This window comes from Vulpes vulpes, chromosome 16 (genome assembly GCF_048418805.1).
Source record: "Vulpes vulpes isolate BD-2025 chromosome 16, VulVul3, whole genome shotgun sequence".
NCBI classification, from domain to species: domain Eukaryota; kingdom Metazoa; phylum Chordata; class Mammalia; order Carnivora; family Canidae; genus Vulpes; species Vulpes vulpes.
The window spans coordinates 24,666,514-24,691,606 of NC_132795.1; the positions used below are offsets into that span (position 1 = coordinate 24,666,514).

A 25,093-nucleotide genomic window follows, 5' to 3' on the forward strand; every position below is an offset into this window, starting at 1 on the left:
TGAACTATATTTTAACACTAACTGAAAAAGATAACATATCTTTCTCTTTAAAGAAAATGATCATTTGGGGGAAAGAAATCATTTTTATTCATTCATTAATCTCCAATTGTGTTTTTCCACATATTCTTCCTATCATACCCAACCCTTTCATACAAATCAACAATTAACATTACTGAGCCTTTCCCTGAATCCGAAAAAATTTCACACAAAATTTTCTATTTAAATCAACTTTTTCCTCTCTGTGTGTCTTGTTTTCTACTTGTAGAGGGTAAACACTTCTTGGCTGTGTTACTAGACACTTCAAGAACTGTTAAAATTTGGTTGCTAATACTGGTATTTTTTCAAAGACTGCATAAAAACACATTTTGTCTCAGGAAATCTCTCATGTTCCATTAAGCAGTATCCTTTTCTTCCTTCCTGTTTCTGTTGTTCTTTTCCACAGGGTACATTATAAAATATGTGCTGTGACTCCCTAAAATCATCAGTAAAAATTCATCATGGTTTTCACTTAAGGTTTGGAATTAAAATGGGCACCTCTAAAAGGAGGTATTGATACAATTATTCTCATTTTAAACATAAGCAAACTGCTAATAACCTGTGAAATCCAATGGAAAATGGGCTGATTAATTCTGAAAACTTTTAGATTTGCTTCTATTCAAGCAAAACACAGAATATCCTTATTCCACAATATTTCTCAGATAATTTGCCCTAACTCAACTTCTGTGTACACAGTAAAATGCCATGAAACTTCTCATCTATAAGCGCTTTAACTTTTGTATTGTCTTATTTGGCATGACTTCTAATTCAGCACATTCAAATGGGAAAGAACATAGAAGCAGGGATCCCTGGGTGGCTCAGCGGTTTAGCGCCTGCCTTTGGCCCAGGGCGCGATCCTGGAGACCCGGGATCGAATCCCACGTCGGGCTCCCGGTGTATGGAGCCTGCTTCTCCCTCTGCCTGTGTCTCTGCCTCTCTCTCTCTCTGTGACTATCATAAATAAATAAAAATTAAAAAAAAAAAAAAAAAAAAGAACATAGAAGCAAATACATTGTGCTGCCCCTCAGAGATCTTATTTTCCTGAGTCATTAAGATACAAGCAGCTTCCATTACTAGCTAGTTTCAGGAACAACAGTAACTTAGGTCAAGGTCTTTTATTTACCATTCCTAATCCTTTTTAATAATTTTACTATAAATGTATCCCTAAATAGTATGTAGTATTACTTTATGAGATTGATCCATGTTAACACATGTAACTCTGGACTCATATAGACTGCTTTTAAAACTGGTATAACTACTTTCAGGAGAAATTTAATAAATTCTCATAAAATTCAAGATCTGTAATCCTACAACCCAGGAATTCTTCCTCCTGAGAATTATACTTAGCCTAGAAAATTTTCTTTTTTTTTTTACATATGAGTACAAGGAGACATGTACAATAATGCATCACATTGGTGGTGTTTGTAAGCAACTAGAAACTGTCTAAATATCAACCAAAAGAGGGATTGATAAATATATTTTGGTATATTTATCAAATGGAACAGTATATTACACTGAAAATAAAATTCAGACCACATCTGAATATGGGGCAGCAGCTTCTAACAAGATTTACATTAGCACCTAAAGCCCGTATTTATACCATAATCTTTTATCAAATGACTCATAGGTTATATTTTAATCAATTATTCAATTTAGAGAGAACACATCATTATTCTAATCAGCAGCTCTTCCTTTATCTTACAAAAGTATTATAGTATAAGAACACTTTCCCCCATACGCCAACTAAGGTAGGACATAAAAACACCAGTGAGTCAATAGCTTCAAGTGTTTCAGCTTTCAAAGACTATAAAAAACCTTAAGCCCTTGTTGTAGAAATACAAACAAGAAAAAGTTATATTTTCCTTAAGATTCTGAGGATAGAGATGGCAGGGTGACTGGGTGGCTGGGTGGCTCAGTGGTTGAGTGTCTGCCTTCGGCCCAGGGCCTGAACCTAGAGTCCTGGGATCGAGTCCCACATTGGGCTCCCTGCATGGAGCCTGCTCCTCTCTCTGCCTATGTCTCTGACTCTCTCTCTCCCTCTCTCTCTCATGAATAAATAAATAAAATCTTAAACGATTCTGAGGATAACCTCTAAAATATGTAATTGATGTCTAAAAGGTTAAATAGTAAGTAATCTATACACCTAGGCTGTAATGCTGACTAGCTTTCCTAGTGAAAAGTAGATGAGAGGTATGTTTTGCCCTCTTCACTTTTATAGGTGAAAAGATGAAACTCGGGATCCCTGGGTGGCGCAGCAGTTTGGCACCTGCCTTTGGCCCAGGGCGCGATCCTGGAGACCCGGGTCGAGTCCAGGATCGAGTCCCACATCGGGCTCCTGGTGCATGGAGCCTGCTTCTCCCTCTGCCTGTGTCTCTGCCTCTCTCTCTCTCTCTCTGTGACTATCATAAATAAATAAATAAATTTCAAAAAAATTAAAAAAAAAAAGATGAAACTCAAACAAAAACAATCAGAAAATGATTAAATGCCAAAAAGTACCTATCAGGAATTACTTTAAATGTAAATGGACTAAGTGTTCCAATCAAACAACACATGATACAACAAAAGCACTTCTAAAAGGGAAGTGTACAGTAATACGGGCCTACCTCAAGAAGAAAGAAAAATCTCACTTAAACACCCTAACCTTACACCTGAAGGACATAGAAAAACAAAAACCTAAAGCTAGCAGAAAGAAGGAAATAACAATTAGAACAAAAAGAAAATAGAGACTGAAAGAATAGAAAGATCAGTGAAACCAAGAGCTGCTCCTTTGAAAAGATAAAACTGATAAACCTTTAGCCAAACTCATCAAGAAAAAGAGGACTCAAAATCAGAAATGAAGCAGGAGAAATAACCACCATATCACAGAAATACAAAAGATTATAAGAGAATACCATGAAAAATTATATGCCAACAAATTAGACAACCTAGAAAACATGGATAAATTCCTAGAAACATACAATCTCCCCAAGCTGAATCAGGGATAGAAATGGGAACAGAGGGGATCCCTGGGTGGCGCAGCGGTTTAGCGCCTGCCTTTGGCCCAGGGGCGATCCTGGAGACCCGGGATCGAATCCCACGTCGGGCTCCCTGCATGGAGCCTGCTTCTCCCTCTGCCTGTGTCTCTGCCTCTCTCTCTCTCTGTGTGACTATCATAAATAAATAAAAAATAAAATAAAATAAAATAAAATATTAAAAAAAGAAAAGAAATGGGAACAGACTGATTACTAGTAGTGAAATTGAATCAGTAATCAAAAAACTCCCAATAAACAAAGTCAAGGATCAGAGGTCTTCACAGGTGACTTTGACCATTTAAAGTGACAGGGTCTGCTGATACTACTGTGGTTTATTGCCTACATTTAAAAAAATTTTAATTATAGTTGACATACAATATTATATTATTTTAGATACAAAACATAGTGAATCAGTAATTATGTACATTACAAAGCTTACCATAGGTATAGTTACCATCTGTCACCATACAAAGTCATTATAACATTATTGATAATATTCCCTATGCTGTACTTTTCATCCCTGTCACTTATTTCATAACTGGAAGTTTGTACCTCTTCATTCCCTTCATCTATTTCACCCACTCATTCTCCTCCCCTCTGACAACCACCAGTTCTTTGTATTTATGATTCTGTTTGGGTTTTTTTGTTCGTTTGTTTTGTCTTTTAAGTTTTTCTTCCTCTTCTGTATTTTGGAATAATTTGGGAAGAATAACCATAAAAAAGAATGAAATCTTCCCATTCCCAATGAGATGGATGGACTTAGAGAATATTATGCTAAATGAAATAAGAGAAAAACAAATACCATATAATATCTCTTCTAAGTGGAATCTAAAAGACAAAACAAATGAACAAAAAAACCAGGAACCTATTACTTTGTCTCCAACAGACATCACAGATCATTTCATATCATATAACAGGTGCTGCAAATATCCTGAAAAGACGTTTGTGCTTATCACTAGTTTGAAATTATGGAGTTTACAGGAATGTCATTAGATCCTGTTATTGAATGCACTAGTAAAAAAACAACTATTAAAGTATGACAATTATTTTTTTTAGTATCACAATTATTTTGAACATTTTAATAAATATTTTTTAAATTATTTTTTTTTAAGACACAGAGGGCACAGGCGGGATGCGGGGTGGAAAGGCAGAGGCAGAGGAAACAGAGTCTTCAGGAAGCTCCATGGCCCGTGTGGAGCCTGATACGAGGCTTGATCACATGACCCAGAGACCACCACCTAAGCTGAGATCAAGAGTCACATGCTTAACCAACTGAGCCATCAGGCACCCCAGGTTTTAGATTTTTTTTTTAAAAGGTGAAATTTAAGAAAATTAAGACTTGTCCAAGGTTACACAAGTATAAATGATTATACTTAAATGTATCACTGACTCCAGAAAATATTAATTAAAAGCACACAAATAGTGGCCAATGGCCTTATTTTTTAGTGGACAACCTAATGTCTCACAACCATGGTTTACCATCTGCCTTTCACGTATCTGGGCCGATTTTGTGTGGTAATAACCCTATAATAAGCTCCTGGAGCAGAGGAAATGAGATTAACACTGACGTGTTTTATATGTCTGTAATGAGATTACTTATCCAGTCAGCTCTACGGTTTCCAAGTGTAACTGGACTTCACTTTATACCATTTAATCCAGTGGTCCTCAAGTATGGTTGCATCTTGGAATCACTGGGGAGCTTAAAAAGCACTGAAGCCTCTGATCTGTTACCTGACATTCTGATCTAATTGCTCCACCGTATAAACTTTATCATGGGGATGTTTCCCTTTATATTTTATAAATATACAGAAAAATTGAGAGAATTTTACTATAAATGTGCTACCTTCACCATCTAAATTCTACCCTTAATTTTTTTACACTTATCACATACCGATTCACCTATCAATTTCCTCTATCAACCCATCAAATTATTTTTTTTTCTGATTCATTTCAAAGTAGAATATTATGCACTTCCCAGAATGAGGTGCTGAAAAAATTCCTCATATTGTAATGTGTAGCTAAGGCTGTGAACCACTTACTCAGACTTCAGCTTTCCACTGGAGTAGGTTATCGGTGGCAAGCTTGTTGCTTTGGGGGTACTACAGGGATAAAGCCCACAGGAAGCAAAACAGTATCATCTCATTCACTCAAGTCTATTGCCTTTGAGTCCCAATTTCCAGGGTTATTTCTTTTTAAGAATGTTATAAAACTCCAGCAAAAATGAGAGCATGGGCTCTCTACATTCTCAGTGAATGATCATGCATAAAACAGAATGGGCTTTGGTTTCACAATTTTAAGTTTCAGTAAAATATTACAAATATGTGAATAAAAGTCACCTGGATTTTATTTAATGAGGCAACAAACTTAGGAGGATTCAAAAACTTGTCCAAAGTTATAGAATTAGTAGAGCTAGGTCCTCTCAAAACCCATCAGTATTTAGCTTGACAACTGTGATAAAAAAAAAAAATTAGACAACACAAAGCAGAAAATAAATCTCATACCTGGAGCTTTCCCTTTTCATAGGCCAGTTTATTTTTACTCTCAGTAATTTTTCCCAAGACCTTTTCCACCTGCTGTTGCGCAAGCTGACAAAGCAAACACAGGTATCAGTACCTAGGCATAGAATGGAATAACCATTTTCTGAACCAGTATTTATACCCTTATCATTTCGAAAGTGACAAAACCACGATTCATATTTTCTTGCCTCTTCTGCTCTTAAGTTTTTTCCCTGAAATAGCTAATTATCGTGCTAATATGCAACATGTAAAGGGATTGCTAATGAAAGTATGCGTGCCTTAAGAGTCCCAGAATTTGTTGTTCTTTGCTTATTATTCTATTTTTGTTACTTAAATTATTGCTTTGTAGTTGCAGTCCAACACAGATGTGGGCTGGTTGTATCAGTGATTGCAGATATGTAGTCTGAGGATTATATATTTCTTTAAGAAAACAGGAGGTGCAAATGATCACAACTATGTTAACAGCAGAAGACACTTCAGTTACCATAGCAAAAAAAAAAAAAAAAAAAATCTTTGGACAAACAAAAGAAACATTTACTGGAAACTCCAACACCGATCAAGCACTCAACACGGTGCTGTCTTGGAGAAATACAAATGAAGGCTCTACATTTCATGAAATTATATATTTTGTCTTTCAAGCATCCTTTAATAATGACAATTTTTAAAATATGTCTTTTTCCTCAGACTTTTTCAAAAAACATAAGTATAAAATACAGTTTTCTTTTGATTAAATGTTGGATCTTATTGGTACTTCAGGAACACTTTTATTGATTGATTGATTATGGAAATTTTCACCTTCCATAATCAATTTCAGTGTTATATCTTAATAACAGCACATACTTATATTTGCCTTATGTCAAAATCATCTTCACAAATCAATTGTGGGAATAATACACACAAAAGCAAATACAACCAAGAATGCAAATTCTTAATCACACAGGCCCATGAGCTGCACTATAGATCATTTGCAGTAAATCTTGAGTGGAAAGTCATTAATGTTGGTAAATATCCCATATTCATATAATCCCTATTTATGGTTTACATTTGCTTAATCTGTGAATAATAACGCTTAAATCCAAGGAGTTTAGAATTGTTTTCTGTTCAATTTTAGGCAAATTAATGAAAAAACCACATATGTAGGGATATTCACACAAGGCATAGTTATAGATATTCTTTAGTTACCACTTTGTAGTGCACCTTTTTTAAGTATTGTGAATATTTTGCAAATAAAAGCAGAAACACATTCCAAACTAGATTACTACATAATGACATGTAACTCATTTTTTCAAAGTACTTTCATGATAGCATCTGTTCTACAAGAGGGTACACTAGTCTGATATTGTCTTGGCTAGAAGAATTAGGCCATTTTAGACATTCTAGGTTTGATAAAAATCTATAGAAAGGCCACCAAGATTGATTAGTCCTTCTATATCTATCCCCAAATTATGCACATTCAATATAAAGATCTGTATCCAATATTAAGCATCAGTGGATTAACTATTATGGTCATCTGTTTGTCCTGACTAGTATTTATTTCATACATAACAATATTGTTTCTCAAAGTTTCTTTTTTCTTTTTTTCTTTCTCTCTTTTTTTTTTTTTTTTTTGAGAGACAGAGAGTATGAGAGAATGCAAGGGGGAAGAGGGAGAGAATCTTAAGTAGGCTCTGTGTGGAGCCGAACATGGGGCTCAATCTCAAGATCCTGAGATCTTGACCTGAGCCAAAATTTAGAGCCGGATGCTTAACTGAACCACCCATGTGCCCCCTTAAAGTTTCACTTTTAATTACTATGTGTGGTTCCCACTAAGGCAAGGGAACATATTTTTTTTTTTAAAGCATTCAGACCAATAAAGTATTGGTCTCAAAATAACCTAAGAGAAATATAGACTCTTATAAATAAATAGGAGGCTATTAACAATATATTATCATAAAATTAATCAATTAATTTTCAGTCAGTGGAAGTTCCCCTTTCCCACAATACTTTCTAGTTTGGAAACTAAGGTAAAACTATTCCATGAACACAACATTTGGGATTATGTTTTGACCAAGTGTTCAGCAAAAATAAATGACAAGGACAGCCAATGCTGTTATAAAAACAAAGCTATACCATAATCATAAAAGCTTAGTTATTTATTTAAAATTCAATTCTAAACTCTATAAATTGTGGTGCCCAATGTGCTGTATTTTGCAGATTCAGGGAATAAAACACCAAGATTTAACCTAAAATATGCTACCTCTAACAAACACTCAAAGATAACTTTGCTTGCCTTTTGAATATGAAAAGGGTGGTTTTTGTTTGTTTTTCAGTAACTTAGATGATCTAGGTCTCTTCTAAAATATGTCCAGGAATTTTTTAAATAATAGCACTTTTTATCTCAATAAAACTCCCTCCTTTAAGCAAAGGCATAAAGAAATTCTATTAATCTTTTAAATATACTTTAAAAATAATTTTCTTTTTAGGTCATAGAGAAAGCTAATGTAGTGTTTAGGTGAACGCTGTCTAAGCAACTCAAAATGTGATTAATATTTGACACAAAGTCACTTATTTAAATTCACAACAAACAAAAAAATTTTTCTAGTTGCTAAAGGAAAACAATATTAAGACAGTAATTTAAATTATGGTTTTCAGATTCTTTAAATAGGCTGTTTATTTAAGAGAATCATTGGAGGACCAGAAATTAGAGAACACTTAAATGAGTGAATATCTCGGATTCTGAGTTGTGGAAAGCCAAACAGATTAATTTTTGCTTAAATAATCTTGGCAATATACTATAAAGATTATTAATATGCAAAGCAAAACAGAAACTGGAGAATCACCTGATAATTAGCATACAAATAAAAATGCTAATAGTTAGAATATGCATTTTTAACTGATACAAAGATATCACTCCTTGGAAAAAGCAGGCAACAAACAATTATCTTAACATATGAAAGACAGGTTGACAAGGATCAATCGAAAGCCACAAAATGATTTCTAAAATCTAAGTGAGCTGTGAAAGTTAGCAGAAGCTGTTAGAAGAATACATAAAATCAAAAGATACTAACATCTAGGTAAAGCTATTTTATAAGCAGATTGTAAGCAGGGATTTTTTTTAATATTTTATTTTTTAAAATTTTTTGTTATTAAAGATTTATTTATTTCTTTATGAGAGACACAAAGAGAGAGGCGAGAAATAGGCAGAGGGAGAAGCAGGCTCCTCACAGGGAGCCCAATGCAGGACTTGATCCCTGATCCCGGGATCATGCCCTGAGCTGAAAGCAGATGCTCAACCCCTGAGCCACCCAAGCGTCCCAAGATCTTATTTTTAAATAATCTCTACATCTGACATGGGGCCTGAACTCACAACTCTGAGATCAAGACTTGCATGCTCTACCAACTGAGCCAGCCAGGCACCCCTGTAAGCAGGGACTTTATTCAAAATATTTAACTAGTTTGCATGGGCTACAGCAAATGGAACCAACTTTGATACCTGTACAAGTACACACTGGCTGTCATCCTAGTTTTAAAAAATACATTTAATTCATTGTTTAATTTCAAATCATTGAAGTTCTAGTTGTATAGGGAATTATATTTCTGTCTAGTGCTATCATTTGAAATCCAAAAGAGAAGTCAGGAAGACAGTTACTTAACTTGAACTCAGGAATGGTAAGCTTCTCACATTTGGATCATTTCTCACTACGGTTCCCTGAACAACTGCCTGTGGGAAGAGACTTAAATTATACCATCATTAAAGGCCAAAATAATAAAAATAAATCCAAAATCGGTGTGAAGAAGAAAAAAAAGAGAATAATGTTTACACATTGATAAACTATGCTAGGCCCTGTGATGGGCGTGTTACACACAATATGACATTTAATCTTCATAGACGGACAAGACAGACATGACCCTCCGTATGTTCTATTCAATCAATCTTTCTAAAATACCTCTCATACGTATTAGGTGCTATGTCAGGTAAAGGAGTTTAAAGATAAGTAACTACTGTTCTTGCATTAGAAGAGAGTAAAGGCAGATACATAAATAGGTCAATTTCTAATCAATGAAGTTATTTTTTTTTTTAAGATTTTATTCATTTATTAGAGAGAGACAGAGATAGCGACAGAGAGCACAAGCAGGGAGAAGAGGGAAAGGCAGGCTCCCACTGAGCAGGGAGCCCAACATGGGGTTCCAACCCAGGATCCTGAAGTCATGACCTGAGAAGAAGGCAAACACTTAGCCAACTGAGCCACCCAGGCACCCCTGAAGTTATTATTTTGATGTATATGTACAGTGTGCTCTGGGAACCCCACAGTTAGGAGATCCCTTTAGTCCCAAAGGCCACTGATGTTAAGGGTCACACACAGTAAATGGAACCACGGGTTGAAACTAGGTCTGAGTTCAAATCTGTTGTGACATACACAACATAAATTCATTCATAAGCATATCTCCAAAAACCATCAACAGGTTAAACTAGAGGGTAGCTCTTACTGAGAATTTCAAGTGTTAATTCCCAAAGAACAAAAATACACTGCCAACATTGAATGGTGATAGGTTTAATGATATTGCTGAGATTAAAAAAAGAAAAAAAAAAAGCAAAACCCAAATCCTGACATCTCAACCTCATTTCTCAAGACTCATACAGCCAACCAGAGGACTTCCAGGCAGGCATGGTCAAAGAAAATTCTATGTGGAAACATAGAACTACAAGCTGAAACTGAGGTGTGGTTTATCACTGGGAGGCCTTAAGAGGTGCAATGAGAAGGCAAGAATCAACAACTGACAAAATCATTTGGCAGGATCTGTCAAAATCACTACTAGGGTGATGCCACAGGCCTACTCGTTGGCAGTGGGGCATGAAAGAATCAGGCAGACTGATATGTGGTCTTCCAGAGGGACCAGAAGCAGGTGGGTTGATAGAAGCAGCTGATGTGTAGCCCAACAAACAGAGGAAACAGATAAATCTTTAATCTTGGCGGAGGGAGAGTTGGTCTGAGATAGTATCAAGAATCAGAGCTAATGTACCTTGTTGCTATAATAGCAACTTAAAGGCTTTTTTTCTAGGATGGTTCAGATACTAAAATTTCAATAAATGTTAGTCATCTGCTACATGCTTTACATGTATTAACTTATTTGATCCTCAAACTACTTCTTAATAATGGTATTATTTTCCTCACATTGACAGATTAAGAAACTGAGGCTCAGAGAGGTTAAGAATCATACCCAAGGTTACAGCCAAAATTGAAACACAGGCAGTCTGGCTCTAAAGCCATGAAACTGTCATGGATTTAGACTTACTCTCTAGGTTTTCATAGTTGAAGTAATGAGCAGCTTATGACAGAGGCTGAAAGAATTTAACTCAGATTAAGCGAGACTCACATCAGGGCCTTCTATGCAATTTCAAAGGTGATTTGCATGTTATAGAAGCAATCGCAAATTTTTTTTCAAGCACTCAAAAGCACAGAGGAAAACTTATTAGCTGCTTAACAGAATGATCATCTCTTTAAACACCCTTCAAGGAGAGAGGTTTTAAGAACTCTACCATTTATCTGTGTTGCACTGACCTTGTCAAACAGCTTTTAGAAATCGTACTTATTACTGATTGGCCTAATGGAACTGTCAGACAAGGAAAAAAAAAATACAAGTTTCTTCCTCATATTAATGAAAGAGGAAATATCTTAAAACACTATATATATTTGTGCTCTTCAGTATTATAGATCATCTGTGGAGGCATATGTTTATTAGCCGCCTGAAATTCTTGTTTTCTTAAATCTTTTATTGTTTGAGTACTTATAAGGCTCTCTGTTATATGTAGCCTGAGTTGTTCAAGACTTATTGATAATATTAAGATACAAACAAATGAAAAAAACCCATCTCCTAACTTCTGATTTTTTAAAAACTCATCAGTCATTAGTTCCAAATTTAGACTGACCTTTTTATACCCACCCCATTGTAATCAGAAGTGACTTGCTGAAGTTCTAGGGAAGCCATTTTTTCTGCCAGGTGCTTATTCTTTTCCTCTAGAGTCTGCAGGTTGTGGGTTAATTCATTTATGTCTACCTTTGAAACACAAAAGGAGAAATCTATTTACTCTAGATCCAAAAATATCCTATTTTAAAAATGATTTTTAACTATAATTTGGAAGTTATTGTATGAACATGTCCTCCTGTCTCTAAACGCAGAGATTTGTAGACTGATAGCTCTGAGATTTTTTTTTAAACTTTCTTTCTTTTAAAATGTATCAGCTTTTCTAGCTGTCTTCAGCAGGAGGGTTATGACAAATTACAGAGTTCACATTTACTAGAAGACCTTCTGATACTTGGTATTTACTTAAATATTAATGTAATATAGATGCAGAAAGTCTCCACCAAATACTAGTAAAATGAATTCAGCAATATATAAAAAGGATAACAAGCCAGGACACTGTTTATCCCAGAAGTACAAAGCTTACTGAACATTCTAAATTAATTAGTATAATTCACTATATCAACAGATTACAGAAGAAAAAAAATATATGGCCATCTCAATAGATATAGAAAAAGCATTTCAGAAAATTCATCATTAATTTGGGATAAAAACTCAGCAATCTGGAAATGAAAGGGAACCCATAGTTAAACCTCTACCTCTAAATCATGTAAACCTCTACCTGATAAAGTAGTTCTATAAAAAACCTACAATTAATATCAACCTTAATAGTAAAAGACTAAAATGTTTTCCCCTAACAGTGGGGAAAAAAGGATATCAGCTCTCACTATTCCTATTCATTATCATATAGGAGGCCATACCCAATGCAATAAGGCAAGAAAACGTACAAAAGACCTCAAGACTGGAAATGGAGAAGTAAAAATATCTCTACTTACAGTAGATATGATTATTTACATAGGAAATCCCCCCCCCCAAATATACAAAAAGATACCAGAATAAGTGACTTCAGTAAGGTTGAAGGATATAAGGATGCGACTCAATTGTATTTCTATATACTAGCAACAACTGGAAATTGTTATTTCTTAAAAGTATACCATTTGTAATAGTACCAAAACCGATGGAAGTTCTTTAGTACAAATCTAAAAAAAAGTGTCCAATATTTAATATGTTCAAAATTACAAAATACTGATAAGAGAAATAGAAACCTAAATAAAACGGAGAGATATAACATGTTCATATATAAGATCAATTGCTAAACTGTCAATTCTCTCTAATCTCAATTAAACTTGTGTGGGTCTGGATCAGGGTCCACTCTTTGGTGGGGCCTGGACTGTAGTACTAGAAAAATACGCCCTAGAAGAAATACTAAATGGAGTTCTTCAGGCTAAAATAAAAGGGATTAGACAATAACAGGAATTCACATACAGAAATAAAGGGTACGGCTACTACAGTAAAGGTAGCAACATACGTATATATACAAGGTGCTTATATATGTATTTTTGTAACTCTGCTACCCATAACTCAAAAATATATAGGAAAAGAAAGAATAAGGGAATTAAAATAGTGCACTAGAAATATCTACTTAACACAGAAGGTGGCAGTAATGGGAGACAGAGAGGAACAAAAAGCATATAAGACATAAAAAATAAAGAGTAAAAAAAAAAGAGTAAAAAAATAAATAAATAAAAAATAAAGAGTAAAGTGGCAGATGTAAATCTTACCTTATCAGTAATTATGATAAATATAAATGGATTAAATGGTCCACCAAAAACGCAGAGATAGGCAGAATGAATTTTTTAAATGATCCAACTGTATGCTTACAAAGAGACACATTTTCGATTCAAAGACATAAATAGGTTGAAAGTACAAGAATGGAAAAAGATATATCATGTAAACAATAACCTAAAAAGAGCTAGAGTGTCTATACTAATATTAGACAAAATAAAGACAAAAATGCATGAGATAAAGAAGACCATTTATCACAATGGTTTATAAGAAATATGTTTGGTCATTCAGATGACCAAATATATGCCTGAGATATATGTGGCCTTCATCCACATTTCTTGAAAACATTTCAGAGCCTTAAAGGTGAAATGGGTGTCTTGTTATTAATGAAGGTGACTTCTGGACCCCATCCAAGGGTACAGGCTGATTGCCAGGAGGACCAACCATGTGATTAGAGGGTTAGAACTTTTAGTCCTAGCTCCTAACCTCCAGGGAGAGAAGAGGAGCTGAAGACTGAATCAGCCAATGGTCAATGACTTAGTCATCAAGACTATGCAATGAAGCCTCCATAAGACCCCCAAAGGACAGGGTTCCAAGATCTTCTCGGTTGGTGAACACATGGAAATTAGGGAGAGTGGTGTGCTTGGAGAGGTCAAAGAAGCTCATTGCCCTTTCCCCGTACCTCACCCTATATATCTCTTCATCTGGCTGTTGATTTGTATCATTTGTTATATCCTCTAATAAACTGGTAAATGTATTTCCTAAGTACTGTGAGCCGCTCTTGTAAATTAAAAGAATCTAAAGAGGAGGTCAGAAACACAACTGCCTGGTGTAACAACCTGGAGTCTGCAACTGGTGTGTAAGGTAGGTATTCAGGGATGGGGGCAGTCTTGTAGGACTAAACCCTTACCCTGTGGAATCTAATGCTATCTCTGGGTAGTAGTGTAAGAATTGAGTAGAATTCTCGGACACCTTGCTGGTATCCAAAAACTGCTTGATGTTGTGTGTATGGGAACTCCCTGCCATGGTGGAATTGGGTGCAGAAACCTAAAAGAGACATTATATATTGAAAAAAGGGTCAATCCATTAAGAAGATATAACATTTATAAATATATATGCCTCTAACAATAATAGAGTCTCAGTATAAATGAAGCAAAAACTAACAGAACTGAAAGGAGAGATAAATGATTCAACATAGTTGAAATGTCAATAACCCACTTCCAATAATGTATAGAACAATTAAACAGAAAATCAATGAGGAGACATGACTTGAACAACACTGTAAAGCAACTGGACATCCACAGAACACTCCTCCCAGCAACAGCAGAATACCATTTTTCTCAAGAGCACATGCAACATTCTCCTGAATGTACCATATGTTAGGCTATAGAACAACTCTCAGTTTATTTAAAGGACTGGAATTATACAAAGTATGTTCTCCAATCACAATGAGATAAAATTGGAAATTAATGAAAGAAGGACATTTGGGGAAGTCACATATATGGGAAAATTAAACAACCTTCTAAATAACCAATGAGTCAAAAAGAAAATCGCAAGGAAGTTAAATACTTTGAGTTGAATGAAAATGGAAACATGCTAAAATGTATGGTATGCAGCTAAAGCAGGGCTTAAAGGGAAATTTACAGCTGTTAAAAAAAGAAGAAATAAACCACCAACCTAAGCTGCTATCTTAAGAAACTAGAAAAAGAGCAAATTAAATCCAAGCAAGCAGAAGGAAGAAAATAATGAGGATTAGGGCAGAAACAAAAGAGAGGGTAGAAAAACAATAGAGATGATCACTAAAACCAAAAGTTGGTTATTTGACAACATGAACAAAATCAACAAACCTTTAGCTGTATTAACAAAAACAAACAAAAGCAAAAACAAAAAAAGAAAAAGATAGGAAAAAGAGAAAGAAAAATTACTAAAATTAGGAATGAAAGAAGGAACAATACACTGAACTTAAAGAAACGAAGAAAGAGGCTACTCTGAACAATCATATGCCAATAAATTAGAAAGCCTAGAAAATGGGCAAATTCTTAGAAATACCCAAACTACTGAAAGTGACTATAAAAAAGAAATAGAAAATGTGAATAGATCTTTAATAAATAAATAAATTAAATCAATAATAAAAATTAAAAACAAATAAAAGTTCCCCAGAAAGGAAAACCTGTAACTGTGATGAATTCTACAAACACTCAAAGATGGATTATCACCAATCCCTCAAAAACTCTTCCCAAAAATAGAAGAGGGGGAAATACTTATCATTTTAAGAGGCCAATACTACTTGATACCAAAACCAAAGACATCATGAGAAAACTGTAAAACTATTTCTTATTTATAACAATTCAAAAATCCTCAACAAGATACTAGCATGCCAAATGAAACAACATATAAAAAATATTATACTCATGAGTGAGTAAAATTTATCCCAAAAATGAAAGTTTGCTTCAACATTTGAAATCAACCAATGTAATATGTCATAACAATAAAGGATAAAATCTTTAAGATTATCTCGATAAACAGAAAATGCAATTAACAAAATTCAACATACTTTCATGATACAAAATCTCCAAATTAGGAGGAGAAAGGAATCTCCTCATCCTGTCAAAGAGCATTTAGATAAAACCCATAGCTAATATACTTAATAGTGACAGACTGAAAGCTCTCCCCCTAAGATCAGGAACAAGACAAGGATGTCTGTCTGCTCTCAACATTTGTATTCTGCATTGTACTGGAGATTCTAGCTAAGGCAATTACACAAGAAAAAGAAAAAAAAAAGGCAGCAAAATGTGAAAGGATGAAATAAAACGATTCCTATTTGCAGATGACACATTCTTATATAGAAAAATAATGATTGCAATATTCCCCTAATTGATCTACAGAGTCAATACAAACTATCAAAATTACAGCTGCCTTTTTTTGCAGGAATGGAAAAGCTGACCCTAAAATTCATATAGAAACATAAGTATCCAGAATTGTCAGAACAATTTTGAAAAAAAAAAGGCAAGGCAGAAACAAAGTTAGAGGATTCATGCATCTTGATTTCTTTTCTTTTCTTTTTTCTTTTCTTTTCTTTTCTTTCTTTTTTCTTTCTCTCTCTCTCTCTCTCTCTCTTTCTTTCTTTCTTTCTTTCTTTCTTTCTTTCTTTCTTCTTTCTTTCTTTCTTTCTTTTGCATCTTGATTTCAAAACTTACTTCAAAGCCACAGTAATCAAGACTCTGTGGTACTGGCATAGGAAAGACATATAGGCCAGTGGAATAGACTTGAGAGTCTAGAAATAAACCCATACATCTATGGTTAATTGGGTTTTGACAGGGGAGCCCAGACTATTTAATAGAAAGAACAGCCTTTCATCGAATGGTGCTGGGACAACTGGATATTCACAGACAAAATAATGAAGTTGAACCTCTTAACTCAACCGATATATAAAATTAACTCAAAATGGTTCAAAGACTAAATATAGTATGTGAAACTATAAAATTCTTAGAATAAAAAAGTGTGAATTTTTGTGACCCTGGATTAGGCAACAGGTTTGCAGATGTGACATCTAAAGCATAGGCAACCAAAAAAAAAAAAGAAAGAAAAAAGTTAACTGAACATTATAAAAATCTAAAAATTTAAAAACAGAACCCATAAAATGGGAGAAAAAAATCTGCAAATCACATATCTGATAAGGGTCTACTATCCAGAATATATAAAGAACTCTTACAACTCAACAATTAAAGACAACCCAATTTACAATGGGCTACTAATCTGAATAAACATTTTTCCAAAGATGGTATACAAATGGCCAATATGCACATAAAAAGATGCTCAACATCATTAGTCATCAGGGAAATGCAAATCAAAACCACAACAAGGGTCCACTTTTCACATCTACTAGGATGGCTATTATTAAAAACAAACAAACAAAAATAACGGAGTTAGGATGTGGAGAAACTGGAATCTAGGTACATTGCTGGTGGAAAGGTAAAATGGTTCAGCACGGTGGACAAGAGTCTGGTGGTTCCTCAGAAAGTTAAACAAAATTACCATATGACCCAGGAACTCCACTGCTAGGTATGTATCTCAAACAAATACACATACAACACACACATTTATAGTAGCACTAATCATAACAGCTGAAAGGTGCAAACAATGCAAATGTCTATCAATAGATGAACAAAGCATGAACAAAGCAAACTGTGTATGTACACCACATACAAAGACACACACACATACAGTGACTATTACTGAGCCATAAAAGGGAGTAAAAGGGAATGAAGTACTGACATGTACAACAACATGGATGAACCTCAAAAATGTTATGCTAAGGGGATCCCTGGGTGGCGCAGCAGTTTGGCGCCTGCCTTTGGCCCAGGGCGTGATCCTGGAGACCCGGGATCGAGTCCCACGTCGGGCTCCCGGTGCATGGAGCCTGCTTCTCCCTCTGCCTGTGTCTCTGCCTCTCTCTCTCTCTCTCTCTCTCTCTCTGACTATCATAAATAAATAAAAATAAAATAAAAATAAAAATAAAAATAAAAAAAAATGTTATGCCAAGAAGCCAGACATAAAAGATCACATATTGTATGATTATATTTATATGAAATATCCAGAATAGGTTAATCTACACAAATGGGATGCAGGTTAATGGCTGTCAGGGTTTAGGGTAAGGAGGGAAAAGGGAGTGATTGCTTAATGGGTACAGGGTTTCTTTTGGGGTGATGAGAATGTTTTTGGAACTAGACAGAGGTGGTGGTTATACAACACTGTAAATATAAAAATGCCACTGACTTGTTTAAAGTGTTTGATTTTCTATCATGTGAATTTCACCTGAGTTGAAAAGACACAATGATATGCTTCATACCCACGTGGATGGGTATATTAATTTCTTAAAAAGCAGACAGGAAGGGGGGCACTTGATGGGATGAGCACTGGGTGTTATTCTATATGTTGGCAAATTGAACACCAATAAAAAAAAAATAAGACAGTAACATGTAGGTGAAGACGTGGAGATATTTGAGTCCTCATGCACTGCTGGTGGGATTATCCGTTAAGTGACACAGCCACTTCATAAAAAAACACTTTGGTAGTTTCTCAAAATGATAGCTATCCTATGACCCAGTTTTACTCCTACAGAATTGAAAACATACACTCACACACACAAAAAACTGTACAGAGATATTCATACCATTATTCCTCACAGCCAGAATAGTGGGGTTATTAGACGACCTCAATGTCTATCAACCCATGAATGGCTACATGAAGTGTGGTACATCACACAATAAAATATTACTCAGCCATAAAAAAGAATGAAATACTGACATATACTACAGTATGGATAAACCTAGAAGACATTATACCTACTAAAGAGGCCAGACCCCAAAGGCCACATACTGCTTTATTCTATCTTTTTGAAATGTGGGAATAGACACATCTGTAGAAACAGAAAGTAGAATAGTGGTGCCAGGGGTTTGGAGAAGAGCAGAATGGGGAGTGACCGCTAATGAGTACCGGGTTCCTTTTTGATCATAAAATGGTTCTAGAATTAGATAGTGGTGATGTTAGCACAGACTCAGGAATAAACTAAAAACTGAATTGTGTATTCTAAAAAGGTGAATTTACAGTATATGAATTATATGTCAGTAATAAAAGATACTAGATCATACAATCCACCTGAAAATAAAGTGAACTTTGCATGTTATATGAAATTAAAATATACCTTGAATGATATACAAAAATTAACTAAAAATGGATCATAGACCAAATGTAAAACCTAAGACTATAAAACTTCTAGAGAACAAAAAGGAAAATCTGCCATCTTAGGTTAGGCAAAAATTTCTTAGATATGGCACAAAAGGTATGATCCATAAATTTAAAAATTGACAAGTTGGGTTTCATCAAAATGTGAAACTTCTGCTCTTCGAAAGAATATTAAAAAACAAGGCATAAAATGGAAGAAAAAATATGTAAAGCACATAGAAGATTTCTACATATACAGAGTATGAATTTTTTACATAAGAATCAATATGAACCTATTTTAAAATCTCTGAAAAATCAATACTAAGCAAACAAACAATTAAATTAAAATGGTTAAAAGACTTGAAGAGACACTTCAACTTGTGGATAACCCATAAGCAGATGAAAAGATGCTCAATATTATTAATCACTAGAGAAATGCAAATTATAGTCACCATGATACACCAGTATACACCAGTTAGAATGGCTAAAACTAAAAGGACCAATAATACCAAGTGCTGGTGAGGATGGAGAGAAAGTGGAACTCTTTTATACTATTGATGGAAGGCAAGATAGTAGATTCTTTGAAAAACAGATCAATAGTTTAATATCATGTCAAATAATGTATTTCTCGTAGGATCTAGAATTCCAACTCCTAATAATTAGCCAGTAAAAATAAAAACATATGTTCGTATGTGGATATTTATACAGGCTTTATTCATAATTGCCAAAATTTACCAAGTTAAATGTCCTTCAAGTGGCAAATGGGCAAAAAAACTGTGATATATTTATATAATGAAATATAAGCAATAGACACAACAACAATACACACAGCAAGAACCTGGATGTACTTCAAATGCCTTAGGTTAAATAAAAGAAGCCAGACTTAAAATGTTGCATGTTGTATGGTTCCATTTGTAGGATAATCTGGGAAAGACATAACTATAGGAACAGAAAAACAGGTCAGTGGTTGTCAAGAGATGGAGGCAGAGGAAGAGGTCCACTATAAAGAGGCACAAGGGACCTTTCTGAGGTGATAGAAGTGTTCTGTATTTTGATTGTGGTGCTGGTTACATAAGGTGTTTGTCAAAACTCACAGAACTGTACAGTTAAAAAAAAGGATGAATTTCACTATGTATAACTTAGTATGTCTGACTTTAGAAAAACATAGCTTTATAATGAATACACATTTGAAAAATATCAAATTAGACCCAAAAAAATGGGACTCTGTATAAGCATTATCATTTGACCTAATGGAATCTCCCTAATGAGCAAGTATCTTTCAGTCCCATATATTTCCACTTAGCCTACATTCAAGTAAAATCAGACAAGCAAAATAGTGCAATGTTTCAATCATAGAAATACAGCATTTGCCTTAGCCATGTAATACTCTCTACATTAAGTAAAAAGCATTTGTTTTTTGGGTTTTTTTTTTTGTTTTTATAGTAAAAAACATTTGTGAATTTAAAAGTATCCATCAATTTTCCATATTTTAAAAAGCATATGTGAGGACAAACTGACATCAGCAAGTCCTTACCATGGGAAGTGAACTTTTTAAAAAGATTTTTAGGTTGGATTATTTTCAAATCACTACAGTTTAGTCCCTAAACCACAAATTACCTGCCTGAGTGGTGAACTATAGTAGAGCCTGGGCTCAGAATTTATCTTTCTTCTCTCCCCAGTTCTTAAATTACAAGTTCACACATATACGGTAAAGATAATGTGAATACTAATTAACTGGGCCAGAAGCCAAGAAACAATCAAGGATTGATAGTTATATCAACATGTATTGCAGAATTTACTGTCTGGGTAGGCTGATTCTCCTTGACACTCCAGATGGTTCTGGATGACAGTGATAGATAATCTTTACACTCTTCAAATTTTGAAACACAAATAAAAATGTTTTAAAGACTGGTTTTGGTTTTATCTTAATTAGAATTATATTTGTGTCTCTGGCCATTCTATCTTTTTAGAACCCAGGAAAGAGTATCTTGCAGATGAAGTGACAGGTGCTAATAGGCACTTAGAAGCCTAAGTTAGCTTTTTAAAAAAACAAAATAAAATTGCACCATCAGCAATTTGCCTCCCACAGGGTCATTAGCTCACTCTCAAGGGACTTCCTGGCTAAAATACTCAGTGAACACTAGGGCCAGAGGCGTCATAACTCACTGGCAAACACCAGATGCTCAACAAGCGAAAGCTCCCCGGAAGCAGCCTCACGCTACAGCGACTATGGTGCTCTGACTTGCATCCACCTCAGTGGCTTCTTTTTTCTCCCACAGGTTAGTTTTCAACAAAACAACCCATCTCCTCAGTAAGATAAGCTGATACAGGAGGCAGAGATGCAGAAGAAAATATAGTGAAATATCAACAAATAAAATGTGGAATACCTTGTTTTTAGCTAATTCCTTTTCCAAATTGCATTTTTCTTGCACTATTTCTTTCTCGGTTTTATTAACCTGTCCAAGGAAGGGGGAAAAAAAGAAATCGGTCAATCTTAAAGCAGCTGGCAGGCTCTACTACAGCAGACACACCCTGCATGTTAATACCTACACTGCAGAGATAGCACATCCTCTCAGAAAAGGGGCCACTCAGGGAGTCTCTGAGGCAGAGCAGACTTCACAAATAGCCCTGAAATTAGAAAGACACGTCTGCATGTCAGACTCTGCTGGTTCCTTCCTAAATAGGAAGGCAGCGCTCTTCCCCCTTAACCTCCACTGTCCCACTCTTTCAGGGGAAAGCAATTTTTAAAAATCTGACCCTTTCACTATCGAGGATGTGTGAGCTATTAGTTAACACTCACTAATGCTGTAGAAAGGGATTCGGTTCGGCACAATCTACTTCACATGCTACAAGACATGGTCACCTAAATATTTCTGTAATGGGCAACTCAGACAAACTGCAGCTGGGCTGTATATCTCGTCTTCTGCACTTAAAATAGTTTTAAAACAAGATCATCACCACAACCAGGAGGTAACATAAATCTGCTTCTACCTACCTCTTCCTGAAGTTTTTCTTTCTCCCCTAGCAGAGACTTCTTCTCTTGCATTGATGCTTCCAATTCACCTCGCAATCTTGCAATAGTTGATTCTAGTAGCTCTTTCTGCAAGACTGTCCTCTTCTCGGTATCCTGTGCTTTCCGGATACACTGATTATGCTCAAGGATTAAATGGTCCCTGTGAGAAGAGAACAAGGAGACATGAGTGCTAAATTGGACCTCTTTAATAGACTTTTTTTTTTTTTTTTTAGACTTTTTTTTTTAAGATTTTATTTATTTATTCATGAGAGACACAGAGAGAGAGAGAGAGAGGCAGAGACACAGGCAGAGGGAGAAGCAGGCTCCATGAAGGGAGCCCAATGTGGGACTCGATCCTGGGATCATGGGATCACGCCCTGGACCAAAGGCAGGTGCGCAACCGCTGAGCCACCCAGGCGTCCGTAGACTCATGTTCTTGGAGAACATACTGGCTGAGAGCAGTTACAAAAACATTCTAACAAAACTAGTTCCTTGAGGGCAAAGTTTTTATTTTAGCTTTGTGTTTGGTTCAAGAAATGCAGAATTAAATGTTTCATTAAACGTTTCATTAAAGAGAAGAAATACAGGGATCCCTGGGTGGCTCAGCGGTTTAGTGCCTGCCTTTGGCTCAGGGTGTGATCCTAGAATCCCGGGATCGAGTCCCACGTCGGGCTCCCAGAATGGAGCCTGCTTCTCCCTCTGCCTGTGTCTCTGCCTCTCTCTCTCTCTCTCTCTCTCAATGTCTATCATGAATAAATAAATAAAATCTTTAAAAAAAAGAGAGAGAGAAGAAATACAAATGTAAGAACAAAAGATACATAAAAAGTTGCCTATAATTTACTTACAGATGTGCCTGGAGTTGAGTTTTCTCATTCTGGACAGTCTGTAGCTCAGAGGTGATACTGGCATGGGCTGCACCCAGAAGTATGTTTTGTTCTTGAAATGTCTGTGTCATCATTTTCTGCTCTACCTGAGTTTTGGAAGTAATATTTAAAAGCTGAGATGCCAAAAAGTCATTTAATAGGGCACCATTCAAAATAACTGATCAAAGATACTGAATTAACTTACGAAAGATAAATTTTTATATAAATAAAACATATTTTTAAATATTTTAATGCTTAGCTTTCTCTGTCCCCACTTTGACCCGATCACATTACTATCATTTTATAGCTCTACCAGCCAACAATGAAGATGCATTTATTTACCAAGCCTGCTGCAAATTTATAAAACTCAATATGAAGACATTTTTAGATACAAAATTCTACTAGGAATATTTTGGTACTTTAAAATTTCAATATGATACGTACTTTCTTTTTAAAAGTAAAACAACATCAATGCATATAAAGTAAAAAGATCTCTTCACCCATACTTCTTTCCCCTCGTTTAAATAATCCCTCTCTCCAGGGACAATCACGTTAATAATTTGGTGTGAATTCTTTTTTTTTCTTTTTTTGAGATTTATTTATTTATTTATGGTAGACACAGAGAGAGAGAGAGAGGGAGAGAGAGAGAGACAGAGAGAGAGAGAGAGAGAGAGAGAGAGGCAGAGACACAGGCAGAGGGAGAAGCAGGCTCCATGCCAGGAGCCCGACGTGGGACCCGATCCCAGGACTCCAGGATTGCGCCGTGGGCCAAAGGCAGGCGCTAAACCGCTGAGCCACCCAGGGATCCCCTGGTGTGAATTCTTTTGAAAATATTTGAAATTATACTCAGATACTGTTACAGAAGTACTATGTAGGAATATCTAGGAGATACTGTGGGTTCAGTTCCAGACCACCATAATAAAATGAAGAGTACAATAAATCTGGTCAAATAACTTGTTTCCAGTTGCATATACAAGTTATGCTTATATCATACAATAGGTCTATTAAGTGTGTAATAACACCGTGTCTTAAAAACCAACGTAATTTAAAAATACTTTATTGCTAAAAAAATGCTATCATTTGAGCTCTCAGTGAATCATAATCTTTTTGCTGGTGGAGGGCCTTGCCTTGATGTGGATGGCTACTGACTTATCAGGCTGGTGGCTGCTTAAGGTTAGGGTTATTGTGGCTGTTTCTTAAAATAAGACAATAATGATGTCTCCCACATGAACTGACCCTCCCTCCCATGACCTAGTTCTCTGTAACATGTGATGCTGTTTGGACAGCATTTTACCCACAGTAGAACTTCCTTCAAAATGGGAGTCAATCTTCTCGAACCCCGCTGCTGCTTTATCAACTAAACTTATGTAATATTCTAAATTCTTTGTTGTCATTTCAATAATCACAGTATCTTCACCAGGAGTAGTTTCCACCTTAAGAAACCACCTTCTTTGCTCTTCCATAAAAAGCAACTTTTCATTCATTCAGGTTTTATCATGAGATTGATCAATTCAGGCACATCTTCAGGCTCTTCCAATTCTAGTTCTCTTGCTATTTCCACTGTATCTGCAGGTACTTCTTCCACTGAAGTCTTAAAACCCTCAAGGTCATCCATGAGGGTTGAAATCCATTTCTTCCATATTCCTGTGAATGTTGATATTTTGGCCTCTTACCATGAATCACAAATGTTCTTTTAAAGGCATCTAGAATGGTGAATCCTTTCCAAAGGTTGAAAATTTCCTTTGCCCAGATCCATCAGAGTAGTCACTATCTACAGCAGCTGTAGCTTTATGAAATAGATTTCTTAATAATAAGACTTGAAAATTGAAATTACCCCTTGGTTCATGGATTGAAGAGCAGATGTTGTATTAACAGGCATGAAAAACATTAGTCTTTTCCATCTCTATCAGAACTCTTAGGTAACCAAGGGCATGGTCAATGAGTAGGAATATTTTGAAAGGAATCTTTTTTTCTGAGCAGGTCTCCACAGGGGGCTTAAAATATTCAATCATGTTGTAACCAGATATGCTGTCTCCCAAGCTTTGTTGTTCCATTTATAGAGCACAGGCAGAGTAGATTTAGCATAATTCTTATGGGTCCTAGGATTTTCAGAATGGTCAAGGAACACTGGCTTCGACTTAAAGGCAGCAGCTGCATTAGTCCCAAAGGGTCAGCTTGGCTCTTTCTATTCAATGAGTTGGCCAAGTAGCAGACAAAGGGATGTAGATTTTTGTGAAGACCCTGACCCTCACTCTGACTCTGTAGATTGAACCCAGTGACACCATTTAGCATGTCAAAGCCAAG

At 35.5% G+C, this 25,093-nt stretch overlaps 1 protein-coding gene across 8 annotated transcripts in view; it reads right to left on the minus strand.

Moving 5' to 3' along the window:
• CCDC150 (coiled-coil domain containing 150) overlaps positions 1-25,093 on the minus strand; it is a 78,382-nt gene that overhangs the window by 23,780 nt on the left and 29,509 nt on the right. For 3 of the 8 annotated variants that reach the window (XM_072740985.1, XM_072740984.1, XM_026002623.2), the window contains exons 11-15: positions 22,772-22,896; positions 21,909-22,086; positions 21,301-21,369; positions 11,486-11,599; positions 5,549-5,632 (exon numbers count right to left, since the gene is read on the minus strand). In XM_072740985.1, coding sequence (XP_072597086.1) covers positions 5,549-5,632; positions 11,486-11,599; positions 21,301-21,369; positions 21,909-22,086; positions 22,772-22,896 — 570 coding nt within the window. The remainder of the gene's footprint in view (positions 1-5,548; positions 5,633-11,485; positions 11,600-21,300; positions 21,370-21,908; positions 22,087-22,771; positions 22,897-25,093) is intronic. The other 5 variants (XM_072740990.1, XM_072740987.1, XM_072740989.1 and 2 more) reach the window with 2 other exon arrangements.